The sequence below is a fragment of the Tympanuchus pallidicinctus genome, unplaced genomic scaffold, assembly GCF_026119805.1.
Source record: "Tympanuchus pallidicinctus isolate F22 unplaced genomic scaffold, pur_lepc_1.0 scaffold21, whole genome shotgun sequence".
Taxonomy (NCBI): domain Eukaryota; kingdom Metazoa; phylum Chordata; class Aves; order Galliformes; family Phasianidae; genus Tympanuchus; species Tympanuchus pallidicinctus.
Window position 1 is genome coordinate 11,421,733 of NW_026294733.1, and position 17,173 is coordinate 11,438,905.

The window sequence follows — 17,173 nt, forward strand, 5'->3', positions numbered from 1 at the left end:
ATGAGCTGCTCCTCCTGGCTTCTCAACACATTAGTTCGCCAATCTTCCTCAAAACAAAGGGAAATTGGGGCTGAGAGGGCTTTCTCTATTAAGTCCAGCAGCCAAACCCATGAAACGCTACCTCAGCTCACTCCCTGAAGAGCCATGCTGATGCGTACAAAGGAGGCAGGAGACCTTGAGAAAAAAAGGCTGGTCTTGTTGGAAAAGCCCGTAGCTGTGAACCAAGAGAGAGGTTTTTGCATCCATCCCTGTCACAGCCTCTCAATGATGCACTGCTCTCACTGCTCTCACTGCTCTGCTACCTCATGCGTCAGCAGCTGCCCAGAGGCATCCGGCACTTTGCCCTCTGCCCACAGCTGGGCTGCTGCTTGGTGGCATCAGGATCCTGCAGCAGCACTCGCCCTCCAAGCATTGGATGCCTGAACACTGCCTGTTCATCTGCCCTAAGCCAGCAAGCAGCTCAGAAAATTCAGATTATCCTTTCCCATTTCATTCCCCACCCATGGTGGGGCTGCCTCCCTGGAAGGGGAGCCGTAAGATGGGCTCATTAACATCTGTGAAGTACAGATACTGCTGCACTAAGTGCATTGCAAAAGCTCATGGGATGGTTGTTAATTACATATTCAGTGTGGGGTTGTAATGGCATGCATTAAGAGTGGCATGGGGTCCCCACTTTAAATAATGGGGATGAAACAAATGAAACATTTGCCCCTGTTTTGTGGGCTGAAGAATGCAGCTCAGGAATATTTTAACCACTGCGCTGTCATCTCGAGTACCTCCACACCACAGAGGAGCAGAATGAAACAGCCTTCACACAGCAACTCCTAATTTCCTAAAAGCCTTTATGTAACATTCTCCAAATTGCACAGCTTGGTACAGCGATCCCACTGAATTTTTACCAGAGGAGAAAGACATACCAGCACTTGCATTACCCAACCTCTGCATACACTGCAATGTGGAGGACCCTCTGCAGAGCATGACCACTCCCAGGCTCCCCAACAGAGCCTCTCTTAATTGGGCAGTGGGTACAAACGTCTCCAGTAAAGGCAACTGGTGGACAAGTGGGAGATTAAGCTCAGAAACCTCACAGGAGCGGATAGCAGCATGGCAAAACGCTGGGGAGGAAGCAGTGGGCAGCTAGGTGAAATACCAGGGATGACAAATGCCTGGGATGACTGTGGAGCTGGTGCGTCAGTGCCAAGATATTGGAGGAGTCTTCATCAGTAAGATCGTAATTCCTCCTGAAAAGGACCTGGCTCAGCCCCTGCAATAGAGCATTTTACTGCAGTCTGCACAGTAAAAGGTGTCCAAAAAAGGAGGACACTGATATGTGTGTTAATCAAGTGAAGAACCATCTACAAAGAAAAGGCATGGATCTGTCTTCCAGTTGAGGAGCTATAAATAGCCTTGCATACTTGCTTATCAGATTGGTTCGGCTGCAGGGATAATCTCCTGGAGAAAGCATTGGAAGCCCTGTTATGTTGGATATTTATAACTAGATGAAAGCCTAGAAAATGCACTGTCGTGTCAATCTTGCGCTCGTGCCGCAAGATAGGGTGTGTGGGATCCAATTAGTCTCTTCAGTTTAATATAAGGTCAAGAATGGCTCCGTCTTTCCAGCTCCACAAGAACGAAGCAGGGTCTCTTGGAGCACTCTGAGAGGCAACAGAAGCATGGTGAGATATTCCCGTAGGGTCACAGTGGTCACAGAGCTCTCTAGTAGGATGACATCACCCTCCCCTGCACAAACAAGGCATGTCCCATGCTGCTGACAGATCCGGAATGCAATGGGAAATACGGCCCCAATGGACCAACCCAATGCAACCAGAACGTTGTGATCCCCAAACAACGTGTCCTGGCTCCTGAGTCCCCTTATTGCCCTCTTAAAGCATCACAGCCCTCACCCCAGCCCCACAAGTTCACTGAACTGCCATTGCCAGATAATCTGCAGAGCACCAGGGTGTTGGAGTTAATGCCAGCAGATCCCCCAAGCTGTGCCCCGCCGCGGCCTCGGCTCTCACTGGATTTTATGTAGGTCGGGGCGGGTGCTGGAGGCAGCAGGACGCCCAGCAGCTGCCATGGGAGGGGAACCGGGCTGGGGGCAGTGAACAGAACAGGGGCTCCAGCACACCGTCATCCTGTATGCACCCAAAGAGCTGCGAGGTTCTGTGTGTGCGAGGCGAGCACTTACAGCTCCTATGCAGTGGGAAAGCCGAATTTGTGGAGTGGGTTGGGGCCGGGGACTCCAAAGGTGCTTTGCCCCCACAGCAGCCCCTACTCTGAGCAGTATCCCCTGGCCTTAGAACCATAGAGCCATAGAATTTCTCTACTTGCAAGGGACCCAAGGGGATCACTGAGTCCAACCCCGGGCTCCAAAACCACTCAAAATCCAAAGCCTATTTCTGAGAGCATTATCCGAATGCTCCTTGGTCTCCAGCAGCTCAGAGCCCTGCCCACTGCCCTGAGCAGCCTGTTCCATGCCCACTGCTCTCTGGGGCAGAGCCTTCTCCTAACATTCAGCCAGACCTTCCCCTGATGCAGCTCCATGCCTTTCCCTCAGCTCCTGCCCCTTTCATCAGAGAGCAGAGATCTGTGCCTTGTTTGGGTCTGCTCATCACATAACATCCTGGCAGGAAGACAGTGAACACGCCAAGGACTGCAGAATGCCCTCCATCTCCTACTGCAGAATTTCCAGCTTCTCCTCTCTCACCTTCCTCCTCCTTCACTTTCTCTGAGTCATCTGCCACATTCATGAGCTCAAGATCCCCTCTCTCAGCTCCAACACCACCGCTCTGCTGTACCCAGCAGCACAGCCATGTGCAGCTCCCTTCACACAAGACCTTTGTGCATTCTGCATGCACCTGGCTGGTACTTGAGGGCTCTTGACAAGTCCACTGCAGTCATCCTGCACCAGAAACCTCTCCATACTGCTTTTCCCAGTTGTCAGGCTTGTGCTCTTAGGAAGAAAGCTGACTGCACGACACTCTCAGGCAGGAGGGTGTCTCGTATTGCCAGAGCATCCAATGGATTTGGGAGCCCAGCCAGACCCAGTTGAAACTTGCCTTGCTTTGTTGGGCACAACATTATCCCAGGAACTAATCTGGGAAGAAGGAGAAGACGGACTGACAGACCTTCAGGCCCCCAAGTTGCCCTGGGCCCCCTCTGTGGTGTAAGAGGGGAACCCAGTATGCTTCCCAGCTACAAGATTTTCTGAACACTCTCAGCTTTGTCCCAAAGTCAAGGATGCTCCCAGAAGCAGGAGATTTCAGGAGGACCCTTAGCACTACCTTTCTCTACTTCAAGAGATTCCCCAGCAAGCTCCCCCTAAGTACAAGAGCACAGAAGACAGCAGGTAGAGGAAAATTGGTGTTATGTGCACAGCCAGAGCCAAGGCTGAAGAAGCAGCTGAAGCCGGCCAGAGAAGCTAGCTTGGGGCAGGGACTGCTTTGGGGCAGTCAGCAGGCAGCACGGAGGCAGCATGGGGACAACGACTAGGGGTGAAGTTGTGCCAGGGCAGGGGAAAGCCAGCTTTGCTGTGGTGGGATGGCAGATGCCTCTGGTAGGGCTTTGTAGGATGGACTCAAGCAAGAGGTGACCTGAAGGGCCCTGCTGGAGTCCTTAGGATTACCATCACCCTGCTCCTGGGTCCTCAGCCCCATGCATTCCCTGTGCCACTAAACCTCTTCTCTGCTCCCCAGGGAAGCTTCACATCTCCAAGAGCACAGCATGGAGCTGAGCACAACCCAATACCGCTGCCCTCTGCCTTGGGGTAGGCATCACAGGACCTTCTGTTCACAGTCTCACCATGGGCAGCCCCTCTGTGTGCTTATATCCACGCTACATCCTCAGAACAGCCTTTTGGGCCCCCTATCATGCTGTTAGAACTGCCTCCTAGTCCTTCCACCTCCTGCTATCCCCTCAACTCCCCCCACCCCACCATGCCTTTGCTGCTCCTTTGCTTTTCGCCTCCCAGCCCTACCAAGCTGCATGTGGGAGCCCCATCTGACCAAGGCACAGAGTCTACAGAGCCCTGGGCGCAGGGTCCCCGTGGTGGGCACAGACACGGGTGCCGCCAGCACCTACCATTCTCAGGGTGCTCCATCTCCCCAATGCTGCCATCAGGTGTGGTGCGCTCATAGTGGTCCTCAGGCAGGGCCAGTGGCCCAATGCGGGGCCCCGATGATGATTTGCTGCTGGGAGTCTCCGACTCCTCCAGCCCGCTGTCATAGTAGCTGTGCTGGGAGGGGTCTTGTAGGTCCTGGGCCTGGCTGGCTGCAGAGAACGTCACTCGGCGATGAGGTAACTGTGGGAGGAGAGAAGAGAAGAGGTTTTCATTTGCTGGGTGGTTGACATAAAGCAGGGCGCATCAGAATTGACCCCACACTGAAGGCAGAGGGTCAGCAAGGAATACTGTTCAAGGGACCTTGTGCCCATCATCTCCTCTGGCCCCTGCCTCCTTTGCCACCGAGGAGGACACACAGTTTGTATATCACGGAATCGCTAAGGTTGGAAAAGAACACTAAGATCATTCAGTCCAACCATCAACCCTTCACCACCACACCACTAAACCGTGTCCCTCAGTGCCACAGTTCTCAGCCTACAGGCTCTAAACGGCCCCCATAAGCGCCGTGCCCTGAATTACGGGCTGGCCTCCACCCCAGCCTTCATGCGGTCTCCTTGCCCTCCACTTTGCACGCACCCTTGGTGCTCTTGGAGACCCATTTCCATCAGAAGCCTTTCTAATGGGATCAAGGCTCAGCACAAAGCCTCTGGTGACATCATTCCCACCTTACAGCCTGCAGCTCATCGCCTCTCACTGTAAGAGATGCTCCATCATGGGTCACGATCGCTCCTTCTGTGTGCTCGTTAAACACTGCCAAGCCCTACTTCACGCTTGCTCTCCCTCATGTTATGGAAGAGCTGCTGCAAAGAGCCATTAAACTGCATCATCAGCCTCCTTCAAATCCTTCCAGAAAATCCCTCTTTGTCATGATTAGTGAGGAGTGGAAAGAGTAAGGCAAGTTCACAGGGCAAAACCAGGATGATGAGAACACAAACACCAAGAGAGAATGACACACAAAATCAACATCGCAAGGAGCTGCTCAATGGGACTGGGAAACGATGGGGAGGCAAAGAGCCAACACACTGAAAGGCAGCACCATTCAGGCTAAATTCCACTTTCACTGCAGTATTTACCAAGATGGAGTGGCAGTCAGGCATCCCACACAGCCAGCACCAAGGAGGACAGGGAAGGAATCAAGCCTAACCAGGGGAAGGAACACACAGGGAGCATTTAAATGAGCTTGCTGCTTTTAGGTTGGTTGGACCTGATTAAATTCACCCCAGGTGCTTAGAGACCTGATTTAAGGAACTTCAGAGCTGTTAGGGCTTCTTTTTTTTTTTTTCTGCTTTTTTTTTTTTTTTTTCTTAAGATTTTTTACAGGTTGAGGGAAGCTCCAGAAAAGTGGAAGAGAGCTAAAATAGCGCCTGTCTTTAAAGACGAGAAAAAAAGAAGATCTGGAGAATTATAAAACAGTTAGCTTAATTTCAGTTCCTGGAAAAATACTGAAACAGATAAAAGAACTCTTTGTAAGTACCTACAAGATAACAAGGAAATGAGTAACAGCCACGGTAGGTTTGTCACAAACAAACATGTCAAGGCATTGAACTTCTCCCTTTGAAAAGACATCAGGCCCTGTGGATGGAGGAGGAGCAGTAAATGTTACAGCTTGGCTTTCGGAACTTTTCTGACTATTTTAGATGACATTCTCATGAGGAATGCAGGGAAATGTTGTAGGTGCAGCGCAGTACTTCTCTGCTTTGCTAATACGGTGCATCTCGCTGCGGGGTGGATGCAAAGCCTTTAGAAAGTCATATTCAGAAAGTAATTACTGGAGACAAGTCTTACAGGCGGGACAATGTTTCAAATGAAATTCTCCGGGTTTTGTCCCACGTCTGTTGCTTGCCCGTATTTTCATTAACGGCTCGGATGACAAACGTGGAATATATCTGTCACATTTGCACACTTGGGAAAAATAATCACCACGAAAGCAGCAGGCTGGCTGAGGGATTGGGGGCTGCAGCAGATCATGGGTTGGCTATCTATCAGCTGTGTCAAAGCCTCGCAAAAAACGCATCTATATTGGGATGCATAAGCAGGATATTTGTCTTGAAGTCACACTGTGCTTGGTGCCAGTAGGGCTTCAGAAGGATTGTAGAAATGCCATGTCCAGTCTGGAACATCACATTCATAGAATCATAGAATCATCGAGGTTGGAAAAGATCTGCAATATCATCCAGTCCAACCGTCCACCTATCACCAGTAGTTCTTACTAAAAGCCACGTGCCCCAGGGAGGCAGAGAGAAATAAGAAAATATCCTGATAAGCAGGGAAAGACTGAGGATAGGGGTCTGGGGAGGAGAAAGCAGAAGGTGTAAAGCTTATAGATCAGGGAATCATTGCAGTTGGAAAAAATCTCCGAGGCCATTAAGTCCAACCGTCAACCCATGCCCACCATGTGCCCATGTGCATCTACACATTTCCTGAACCTCTCCAGGAGCAGTGACTCCACCACCTCCCTGGGCAGCCTGTGCCAATGCATTACCGCTCTTTCTGAGAATAAATCGTTCCTAATATCCAACCTGAACCTCCCTGGGTACAACTTAAATACATCACCTCTCATCCTATTGCTGTCACCTGGGAGAAGAGGCGAATCTCCGCCTTGCTACAATCTCCTTTCAGGGAGCTGCAGGGAGTGATAATATCTCCTCATAGCCTCTTCTTCTCCAGACTGAACCATCCTTTCTGCAAATGCTTTCTTCAAAGAGAGAATAGTGGGCTGCTCCTTCCTGCCATTAGCAGGATGGAATTGCCTCCACTCGCAAGGAGGAAGATGGAGGTTCCCAGAGCAGAAGAAATACCTACGTAGGTTTGGCAAAGTGTAAGAAATCCCTAAAAGGGGAATGTGCCATGCAGGAGTAGCAACTCTGAGAGTCACAGAGCTGAGCTCCAGCTCTGGACCCAGCCTATGGCAGCTATCCTACCTCCCCAAACATCTGCTCCCCAACAGCATCTTTTCCTACAGAACACCTCCATCAGGTACCACACCTGGCTGGTAGAGGGGCAAATCCAGCACTCCCAGCCCTGCTCCCTCATGCACACAGCACTGTGGGCTCAGAGACCCTCAGCCCCGCACAGTCCCCACCACACTGGGATGAGATAATAGCAGCTTGTCTCTGGCTGAGGCTCCCCACACGCACAGCCCTGTTCTGGACTCAGCACGACAAGACACTGGCTCCATTTGTCTGGCTCTGGCTTGCAGAAATTGGGTTTTGTCTGACCTCTCTCTGTGAGGTCAATGCGCCTTTCAGCAGCAGCGCTCCCTGTACAAGAAGCTGCTTGTGCAGTGCGACCGAGGCACCCCTCAACCTTCTCCTGCTGTTATACAAGCTGGCTTCCTCAAGCCCCAGCCACAAGCTGGGTTTTGAGCCAGCCACTCCATTTCATCGCCCTCCTCTTTGCTCACCCCATTTTTTGCCTTTCTATCACTGTAAGGTCGGATGCATCTCAATGCTCCGTTCCTGCTACCACCTCCCAGCTCACACCCCTGGGTCAGAGCAGTGTGAGTGCCCAGCTGAGCTCCTCCTGCACTGCAATGCTCTGCAGGACACACGTGGGCATCCCCTGCTTCTCACCACACGGCTTTGCGTTAAGGTGCGCTTTGTTTCCTCAGGCCCGCTTTACCAAGCAATCTGGATCCCTCTGCATGACTGCTCTGTCCTCGTTGCAATCTCCCACTCCACCAAGCTCCGTGTCAGACGCACATTTCATCAGCGTTGATTTTGTATTTACTTCCAGCTCGCTGATTGAGGCACTGAATGGCAGCGGGTGTGGACATGCTGCCAAAAGCTCCTCCAGAAGACCCCCTTCCACCGGGGACTTTCCAGCCTTTCTTCTCTATGCTGCTACTAAATCAGATCGTCACCTAGCCAGCAGTGCCCCACGTACAATGGAGAGTGTTAATTTGAAATAATAATGATAACAACAGAAGGCTTTGATCAACTTGGCATCTTCGCCAAGGCTCCATCAGCCGCACATTGTCAAATAGATTCTGTGGGTCCTGGTGGTGGCCAGGACAGACTCGTGTTGGTGACACTGCCTGACCACCTCCTGTCACCACGTTGGCTGCCATCACTCGTGGTCCCCTCAGTGGCTCCTAGCCCACAGCACGCCCCTCGCTGCTGCCCTGGCTCAGGGCATCATTCCAAATAGCCGTATGCAGAACTGCGCTATCCCAAATAGTGTTGTTGCAAAGAGGCTGTATTTTGAACACCTTTGTCACCTACCAGCTCATTGGCAGGTGCCACATCCTGCCTTGTTCTCAACCCAAATTGCCAGTGCGACTTACTGAGTACTTTTGCATTTTTTTGCATAATTAACAATTTGCAAATGACGATTTCTGGTACTGCCTCCTCCTAGCACTTTTTTTTAAGTGTTCCTCATTGTATCCTGCTGTCAAAACTGATATTCCCCCCACGTTTTTTTTTTTGTTGTTTTTGTTTTGTTTTGTTTTGGTTTTTTAGTTTTCCTTGTCAATTTTCAACACTCCAAAACTACTCATTTCTACTAATTATTACACTCTCCCTCTCCCCCCCTTTTATCGCTTTCCTGTTTCTCACTGCTCTCTCCACTCTGCATGGTGTAACCGTGAGCCCTCACTGTTCATCCTCCCAGGATCCTCCCCCATCCTGCTGCTCCCCACCACTGATCCCCGTCCCCCCAGGACCCCCATGGCTGCTGGAAAGACCCAGGGCACTCTCTGCTCCTTCCCAACTCTTCCCTTGGATGTAAACCTTCCCAGCTCAAAGCAGGGCATGCACCAGGTTCATTCTGCTTCCCAACAGGGCCGATGCACTCAGCAAAACCAGGAGCTGGGCTATAAGGGAGCAGGGCTGGGCAGCGCTGCGCTGGCTCCCCCTCAAAATGCACCCGTCACACCGTCATGCTGCAGCAGGGACCACAGGGCCAGAAATTACGCCTTGCACAAAAGGAACCTTAGAATCCACCCTAGGCACCCTTTTCCTGTGGGATTAGTGCCAGAGCAGTAGAAACGTCAGAATTGTTAACCCCTTCGCTGCCCCCTGAACGCCTGCAGCCTCCGAGCCTGCTGCCAACAGAGCTTGCTTCCCCGGCCACTGCCACAATGCAGCAACTCACAGGGCTGTGGAGAGACAGCCATGTCAGACCACGGTGCCCAGAATATCAAAATAAGTGACAAGGGAGCCATTGTGGCACAGGACTTGGCCAACTTCAGATGAATTCATGATGCTCCTGGAGCTGCACGGCATCCCCTCTTACTGTTATAATGAAGACGGTGCCCAAAGCTACGCAGCTCCAACTTTTTTGTGTACGCAGGCTTTGCTGCATGTGGGAAATATTTAATCTGTTAGAGTCATGTTTGGAAGTTCCATGCAATGTGGTGCAGGCTCTGGAGTGGGGAATATTACACCCTTGGAAACTAAACGGAGCCTCTAGGAAAGCAAGATGGGAACTGCCAAGTGCAGAGCAAGGCTTTAGCTTGAGAGAACAGGGCCCAAGCTGAGCTCGTGGCCATTGCAGCCAGCTGCCTTACAGCAGCAACGTGTGATTCTGCTGGGGTGTAAGGCTGGGCATGGAGCGGGCAGCACTTCTGCTGTTCTCATCTACCAGTCTGACCTCCTCTCATTTATTTTGCTGGGGTCAGCTCCTCTGGTTAGCAATGGGCTGCCAGTTCTGCTCCACCTGATGTCCATGAGGTCCCATCTGATGGCACTGCTCTTCCCCAAATCCTTGAGTCCATCCCCATATCCCACTTTGCTTTCAGAACAGCCCTTTGGCAAGGGTTGCGAGGTTTGCTCCTGACGTCCCTTCAGCTCCTTTGCTGCAGACGAATGAGGCCACAGAATGAACACAGGACAATAGGAAAGACATGGAGGGATCCATGTGGATCGCACTTCCTAGAACCAAGCGTGATTTGGAAAGCACCCTCTCACCCCTCCTCGTGACTGCTCACACAGCTCCATCTCCAGCAATTAGCAAGTGCTGACCTTGCAGTCAGAGGAGAGGTGTTACAAGCCCTGCTGAAATAATGATAGCAGAACAGCCATCCCGAAATGGACATCGGATCCCGAGGCGCTATTTAATGAATAAGTCTGGGTAAAACGTGGACTGTCTCCACATAGGTGCCCTGAAGCCTCCCAAAATTTGCATGCTGCTCAAAGGAGCCGCTGAAGCCCGGTGCCAACCTGCCTGCTCAGATCGAATTTATCTAACTCATAGCAAGATCTAACGCAATTAGAAACCCATTTAGACAGCCTCGGGACAGAGATTGCCTAACCTTACAGCCTATCAGAGCTCCAAGCCCATCAAGGATGTGCAATTTGGCTTTTCTTTGGTTGAAAAGAAGACTGGAAAGGAAAATATGGAAATAAATCATCCGAAGGGTGAATCATAAAATCTAAAGGGGTCATAATCTTTACGGAATAATGTCTGAATTGGACTGACCATGGTGTCCTGAAATGTCTATCTCCTTCATGCTGATAATAGAGACATTTTGATGCTGGTTGGTGTCGAGCAGAAATTGCTCGGGACACAGAAGGAGGTCGCATCGTCATATTAGAACCATCTGAAAATCCCAGGCAGAAAAAGGTTCCAGGACAGGGAGAAACACTTGAACAAAGCCCTCAAGGAAGCTGACATCTGCCACGTAGGAGAATAATGCTGTGAAAATAATGAACTAATCTGGCTCCTCATTGCACCCAGTGGAGCTGATGGATCGCATGGAGGGCTCTGGGGAAAGCAGGGGGCCCAGGCAGGAGGCTTAGGCCCCTTGGAGAGAGCTAACCAAGGGATGCTTCAACAGAAGACTCTGCATGCAGAAAACGTCAATTTGCTGAAATCAGATCTTCTTTCAAGTGAACGTCTTGTTTCAAAGTTGGGGCAGAGGGGATATCTTTGCTGACATGGAAAAATGAAAAAGTGATGCTCTTGCAAAGGTGATTTTCACTTCAGAATTCAAGCCTAGTAGCAGTTATGAAAGTAAATTAAAGAAAATGTCAGTCAGAATGGTGCCTTTACAAAATTATTAGGAAATCTATCTATCTATCTGTCTATCCACCTAACTACCTACCTGCATACATGTCAACCTACCTGCCTACCTACTTACCAACCTACTTACCTACATACGTGTGAGCCTATCTACCTACATACCAGCCTACCTACCTACCTACATGCATACCAACCTACCTACCTACCTATTTGTCTACCTACTGACTTGAACCAAAACAAAACAGAGACTGTCATTTCTTTCTGAATTGTTTTTAAATACGAATTTTTAGCTCGATGGTGATCCCACTTTCTAACCAACTCTTTCCATAGACAAGGGGCAGAAGCTTGACCGGTTACTGGAGGAGCTGTGTCTGTTCCATAGGTCAGCGTGCTCTGGACATCCACAGATCCCTCCCACCAGTTTGCACATATTGATGTTGGGTGAGAGATATCACCTTCATTTGGAGAAATCGAGGAGATGAGACAGTAGTACTGTCGTGTTGAAGTACACTTGTGTCTGGCATCTTCTGCAGGAGCACGAAGCCATGTAGGTGGTGGAAGAGCACTGTGACCCTGCACAGGGATCTGGGGCAGAACAGAGACTGCACCCAACAGAGTGGGCTGGAGGTGAACAGGTGCATACTTGTGGTGCCCTGTGTTCCGTGCTGCTCCCACGTGTGCAGGATCAGGATCCCACTCAGCAACATGTATGAGGCACACGAACTGGTTTCCTGCACATGCAGAGAGGTGGAGGTGCTGGTTGACAGGAGTCACCTGACCACCCATCAAAAGCAGCAGAATTCTAGAGCAAGCCATCAAAGAGAGAGGGTGGAATGTACAAAGCCTGGTGCAATGTGGTCTCCAGCATGACTGGAAAGAAGAGTAAGGGGAGTCCCACCAAAGCCTTCAGCGGTCAGCTGCAAGACTCACCATGTGTGTCTCACCCAACGGCAGGATCCCTCTGCATGGGCCACCTAAGAAAGTCCCAAGTACTTGCCCCTCTATGTTCCCTAGTGACATCACAGCCCCAAAGAGGTCTGGTTGTGAAGAACACCTCAAAGGGACAAGAAAAGTGTAGATGTGGCACTGGGAGAGGTGGTTCTGTGGGCATGGTGGGGATGGGTCGATGGTTGGACTTGATCTTAGTGGTCTTTTGCAACTTTAATGTCTCTGTGATTCTGTGATTTGATGACCAGTTTCTGCTTCACCTGCCTGTTCAAATCCTGCTTGTAGAACAATATTCCCAGATGAGTGGAAATTCCTAAAGGAATTGCATATCTGCTCTCCTAAATTTAATCTCTCATCCACTCAGTTCCTTGTGCGAGCTGTCAAATCATGCGCCAGACCTTGCAGATTGTGGTGCAAGCAAAAAATCTGGATAAAAAATCTGCAAAACATCAGAGAAGGTTCCTGAGCTCTGTTCTATGGAAAAAAAAAGGAGACCTGATGGTCCCTAATAAACTGTGATCTTCATGAAATCCTAAGGAAAAGCAGCTCTGGCCCCTCCAGGCAGCTCAAATCAATGTCGCAACACCCCAAAAGGTCTCACTCAGCCTGAATAATAAAGAAGGGCTTTTTTTCATCTGGAATACCGATTTCCCTTCTATTGGGCTTGAGCTCATTTGATGAAGAAGCAGAAAGATTAACAGATTAGTGTAAAGAAACATCAGACATCACATTAGCAAGATATTTAAAGCAGGATTGCAGCCCTGAGTTCAGACAAGACAAAACCCCGCAGCAGGGACTGATATCTGTCAGATCCTTCCTGGCAGCAGCTTTGCAGATGCTCAGGAGCATGGGGGAGTTTGGAGCATGTGAACAGCAAGCCGTGTGGGAGCCAAATAGCTGCAGGCTTCCAGGTTGCCTGGGCCTTTGGAGATCTCTCCAAGGAGCTGAATCAGGGCACTCTGCTCTGGATTCTTTGCTGCGAAGCGAGGTCCATCCCAGGGGAGAAGTGGTGGTTTGCTGCCTTCCCAAAATGATGGCTCTGGAGGCAGCTTTGATGAATCCTGCCCAGCTCTGTGCTTGTTTTGATAGAAGCTCAGGCATTTCGCAAGCAAAGAGGTGCTCATGAGGATGTTTTGCTAATGGGGTGAGGACATCTCTGGTGATCTTTGGGCAGGATCCTCAAGTGAATGCCCAAATGAGTGTAGATGACGTGCTAATTCAGGCAGGATGTGTCCTGCCCTCCTGGCAGGTCACTGCCACAAATCTGCTCTCTTCCCACCCACTCCTTCCTGCCAGGAGCTAAAGGGCTGAGGCAATGCACAGCTCCCACCCGGGGAACCAGCAGTGTGCAATAACTGAGGCAGAGCCTGAGGTGACAAGGAGGTGCCAAAGTGCTGGAAGTGGCATGCACCCAACAAGGAAAGGACAGGCCTGTTGCAAGGGAAGCAGAAGGTGAAGACCTCAGCGTGTTCATCTTTCTGCTACAGTGGCGAGATATTGGCACAGGCTGCCCAGGGAGGTGGCAGTCATCATCCTTGGAGGTGTGTGAGAAAAGGGTAGATGTGGCACTGAGGGACGTGGTTTAGTTGGCATGGCAAATGGGTTGATAGTTGGACTGGATGATCTTGTTGTATTTTTCCAACCTTAATGATTTGATGACACCACGATCCCAAGTTAAAGCATCCCAGCTGAGCAGTGTGTGCTCCTGGGAAGATGAGGACTGTGGGAAGAGCCCTGTCTGGAGCAATCTCTACTGAACATCTCGGTTTCTCCCATGAGCACAGTGTGGGTTGTGCAAGTGAAGCCAGGAAGGACTGGCTTGCAGGACAGTGGGTAGGAACACAGCTCTCCCATGGAGCTGAGCTGTGCCCAGGTTTTGTAGTATGACTGGAATGCACAGCGAGTAGGCTGGGGAGGGATGAAGGTGCTTTGGGCTTGGCTTAGGGCTCAAGTCCAGAGGCATCTTTCAAAACAAGAGAAGAGAGGGGTTCAGCCCCACAGAGCACCCTGCAAGGTGTCAGCTCAGCTTCTGAATGTCCTCTGTACCTCTGGGCAGGCACCAGATCTGGGGCCACAAGCACACAGTGGTCACTTCATTGCATGCCCCACTGGGCTGCCTTTCCCATCACAGCTCCCAGGGACAGCGCTTTGGTCTGCACATCTGCCCCACAACACCCCACCCTTCCTGCCCTATATCACACACCCTCTCATTACCTCCCACAGCACCCCAGCCCAATCCTTACCGCACCCTCCTTCCTCCCTCTGCTGCATCCCACCCCAAAGATGCACCCCAGGCATCATCTCGCATCTCATCCACTGCATCCTTCCCTCTCCCCCTTTGCAGAGAGATGCGAAAATGCTGGGAATGCATGCTGGCATTGCAGAAATCGCTGTGCTCCCCCTCCCCCCAGGATCAGGGTGCCTGATGTAGCAGGCTGCAGGGCTGAGCCCCGCTCCAGGCTGCTCCAGGAGCAGCACTGCAGCTGACAGCCCGGCCGAGCGGGCAGAGCGGTGCCAGGAATATCAATCAGTGTGCCTTGGCCAGAGCCAGCGCTTTCATTGCGCCGGGACTTGCAGGAGCTGCTGAGCTGTACGGATGTGGGCTCAGCATCCATCAGGATTTGGGAAGAGAAAGATATGGGAGAGGGGGAGGAAACTGCCTGAGTAGGGCAGGAGGAAGGGAGCAGTCAGGAGGGAGGGGTAGAAGGGGGCAGATGTTGTAGTGGAAGACTGGAGGTGAAAGGCAAAGGGAAAAGGGGGCAGTGGGCCAGTGGCTGGCTCAGCAGGATAGGGAGGAGGAATGGGCAGGAGTGGGGGCTTGGGGCTGCAAGGCCAGCATGTTGTGGGGAGAGCGTAGTGCACAGGTATGAAGGAAGAGAGTTCTGTGCAAGCCACCAAGAGAGCAAAGGATGATGTCCCCAAATCCAATGGGGATAGGGGCTGCCAAGCAGGAGAGATTTGATGCTCTCCTCAGTAGGGTGGGGACAGGAAGCACCATGCCTACCTGTCAGAGACTCCAGTCATCACACCGCTTACACCCTACTGTCAACTTGCTATGCAGTGCAATCTGCTTACAGCCCCGTGCCACCTCTTCTTGGGACAACACAGTACCCATCCACATGCCACCTCCTCCTACATGGTTGCCACCCCCGTGCCACCTCCTCCTCGGACACTGTAGTATCTGACCCCATGCCAACTCTCCTAGGACAACACGGCACCAATCTCCACATCATCTCCTCCTGCAGGAGACGTAGCTCATCCCGTCACCATGCGGCCTCCACTGGAGGGTGTAGACAGGGAGCATCCCACTTCTCGCCCTCCTTGGCACTCCCCATGCACACTCAGGGCCCTGCACTACATCCTCAGGCACACTGAATCTGCATCAGTTCAAAACGAGCCAGAGATCAGGAGCTGATTTGCATTTTGGGAACTGCTCCCAGCACAGCTTCTATCCATAGCAGGGGAAAACAGGGCAGGTCCCCCCTGAACCCTCCGCTCCATCTGCAGCTCAGCGCTGGATCCATTTATCAGCTCATTCCACGTGAGCGACCTTGACAAAATCCAATGACCCGGGACGGCAGGAGACTTTCCCAGACATCTGCCAACACCTAAACCTGCAATTTATGGAGACTTACAACTAAATTCTACCACAAGACAATTTCATTTCTGTCCGTTACAGCTACAGTATTCCTCTTATTCCCCCCCACCTGCAGAGAGTAATTAATGCTGCGCTGCACTGCCTCGCCTGTAGGCAGGTGCAGGTGCCTCTGCTGAGCTCGCAGCAGTGTGCCCAAGCCAACATCACTCCAGCTGGCTTTGTGAGCAACAGGGGGCCGTAGTGACCTGGGCAGCTTTGGGTTTGTGCAGCCAGGAGAGGAGAAAGGAGGGAAAAAAAGTAGAAGAAATGCCCCAGCTGATGGGGGCTGGGAGGGAGGTAGAAGAAAATACTTCAGCACCTGAATGTGGTTGCGTACTGGCTGAGGGTTCATCAAAGAGCTGCTGAGGGCAAGGAGGGAAGGGAAAATGCTTTCGGATGGTTCCCGAAGGGCTGTGAGGAGAAGCCACATCTCCAGCCTGGCTGGCCCATCCCTGCAGGGCTGCTGCTGGAGGTGGGTGCCTGTGTCTCTTTTCCTCTTCTGCAGCCACCGCACTTCCCGCAGGGCACAGCCGTGCCTGCCCAGGAGGCCCAGACGCTTCCCAGCCGGTTGAAGATAAAACCTGACGCTGTTAGCAAAATAAACGGGGAGGCTGGAAGAGCCAAGGCTGGCACCAGGCTCAAACCACGGAAGCCAGAAGCACTGGTTTCCCCGGCTGATCTAATCTTTCCCAGCGCCAGACCTCCTCTCCCCAGCGGGCTGGTGGGGCCGGTTGGAGCCCCTGGGGAAAAGGTGAAGCCAGTGCCTCCTTGCACCCCAAGTTGAACCAACAACTTTGAGAAGGAGGGAGAAGAGCCAGAGAAGGGGGACCGCGATCTTTTTGGGGAGCACGGCAACCTTGCTCCATTGCAAGCCTGTTTGGGAGGACATTTCCTCCACAGTGCTGATGCTTGTCGCGTGGTGGGGCGGGAGCGCCTTGCTTTGGGTGCCCCCCCCAGCGCTGCTGACGCACCCAGGCTCCATCTGCACCCGCTTCCTCATTGCAGCACTGCGGCAGGATTTGGGTCATGCTACCAAGGCAGGGCTCTGCTCCTCCGCCTGCTGGCCTGGAGAGGCCGAGGTCTTATGTGGACGTGGGGATGGATAGGATGAAGGAGAAGGCATGGTACAGGGATACTGGGGTGTATGTGTGGTGAACCGTGTCCTGGAGGAAAGGCTCCTTGGAAGGCTGGAGATGGGAGAAGTCGTGCAGGGAGTCAGCGCCCTGGGACCTCTGGGTTGGCTACTGGGGGATGGGGGAAGGTTATGGAGGGGCTGGCCCATGAGAACATTGTTTCTGGGCAGCAGGGACGTGGGAAGCCTGCCTGGGAAATGGCCGGGAGCCAGAGCAGCTTCAAGGGCAGCACGGAAAATAAGGCACAAGCGGTCAAAAATAGAAAACTTTATTGAAGTCAAATCCAACAAGGCAACAGAGCTCAGCCCTACGGCAGGAGCCCAGCCTGCCGCTTGGGGCTCTCCATGGGGCACTGGGGTACAGCAAGGC

The 17,173-nt window shown here is 51.9% G+C and overlaps 1 protein-coding gene across 5 annotated transcripts in view; it reads right to left on the reverse strand.

Annotated features, from left to right (window-relative positions):
- Window positions 1-17,173, reverse strand: part of PCDH1 (protocadherin 1) — a 58,869-nt gene that overhangs the window by 30,415 nt on the left and 11,281 nt on the right. For all 5 annotated transcript variants that reach the window (XM_052684561.1, XM_052684558.1, XM_052684560.1 and 2 more), the window contains one exon: window positions 4,084-4,303. In XM_052684561.1, coding sequence (XP_052540521.1) covers window positions 4,084-4,303 — 220 coding nt within the window. The remainder of the gene's footprint in view (window positions 1-4,083; window positions 4,304-17,173) is intronic.